Raw genomic sequence first — 1,436 nt, 5'->3', positions numbered from 1 at the left:
AACAACATGAAGGATTCATACAGCCAGGGATGGAAGAGGAGGTGTGCTTGCTGAAGAAATCTCTATACGGTTTGAAACAGTCACCAAGACAATGATACTTCAGATTTGATGATTTTATGCCGAGACAGAAGTTTCAAAGATCAAAGTTTGATAGTTGTGTTTACTTCAAAGTTCTTGAAGATGGAAGCTACATCTACTTGTTAATCTATGTGGATGACATGCTTATAGCATGTAAACACATATCAGAAATGGAAAGGCTCAAGGAGATGCTAAGTCAAGAATTTGATATGAAGTATTTGGGGGCAGCTGTCAAGATTTTGAGAATAGAGATATCTAGAGACATAAATGAGGGCATGTTGAGATTGTCTCAAGAAGGTAGTGGGAATGTTTGATCAAAAGGAAGCCAGATCTTTCAACACTCCCATTGGAGACCACTTCAAGCTAAAGTCTCTTACAGAAGAAGAAGCGTCTTTTGAAGAAGAAAAGATGAAGGGAGTTCCTTATGCTAATGCTGTTGGTAGCATTATGTATGCTATGGTATCAACAAGACCTGATTTAGCATATGGAATTGGTTTGGTTAGTAGGTTTATGAGCAAACCAAGCTTGGAACATTGGCAAGCTGTGAAATGGTTACTAAGGTACAGGAAGGGCACTGCAAACCTACAGATTTTGTACACAAAGTCAGACCAGAAACAATGTGAAGTTATGGGGTATTGTGACTCAGATTTTGCTGGAGATTATGATAAAAGAAGATCTTTATCTGGGTATGTTTTCACTGTTGGAGGGAATGTTGTAAGCTGGAAGTCTAATTTACAACATGTTGTGGCTCTCTCCTCGACTGAAGCAGAATACATAGCTCTCACAGAAGTAGTAAAAGAAGCTCTTTGGTTAAAATGGATGATGAGTGAGCTGGGATTTAGACAAGACCATGTGATTGTACATTGTGATTCACAAAGTGCAATACATTTGTCTAAGAATACTGTGTTTCATAAAAGAACGAAACACATAGATGTTAAACTCCATTTTCTCAGGGATATTGTCTCAAAACAACTTGTCAAGATTGTGAAGATATCCACTGAGATAAACCCAGCTGATATGATGACTAAGGTCATACCCGTGAGCAAGTTCACTTCGGCCTTGAACTTGCTTGGCATCAAGATGGGAATCCCTTAGAGCTAAAGCTAAGGCAGCGTTGTCTAATCCACTGAACCCTGTTTCGGAATAAGAAGTCAAGGTGGAGAATTGTGAAGATTGTGACTTCTTTCCTCAACCAATCAAAAGATTAGCAAAATGAAAGCTCACAGTAATCTGGTGTTTTCAGTTGCATCTACGTTTTCTCTAGTTGTATCTGCGCGGACACCAGTAAGTTGTAACAGACTAACTAATTGTTGTTAGTTTCAGTTTGTCTCTTTAGCTCTTGTATCTTGACCCTATAT

General features: G+C 38.6%; 1 protein-coding gene across 1 annotated transcript; it reads left to right on the top strand.

Annotated features, from left to right (window-relative positions):
• Positions 1-384: 384 nt before the first annotated feature.
• Positions 385-1,173, top strand: LOC133823714 (secreted RxLR effector protein 161-like). The gene has a single exon (XM_062256560.1). It carries the CDS (start codon positions 385-387, stop codon positions 1,171-1,173), a length of 789 nt encoding a protein of 262 aa, XP_062112544.1.
• Positions 1,174-1,436: the final 263 nt, after the last annotated feature.

This window comes from Humulus lupulus, chromosome 3 (genome assembly GCF_963169125.1).
Source record: "Humulus lupulus chromosome 3, drHumLupu1.1, whole genome shotgun sequence".
Classification (NCBI taxonomy): Eukaryota; Viridiplantae; Streptophyta; class Magnoliopsida; order Rosales; family Cannabaceae; genus Humulus; species Humulus lupulus.
The sequence above is the reverse complement of the archived record's forward strand: the minus strand, read 5'-3'. Positions and strand labels throughout refer to the sequence as shown.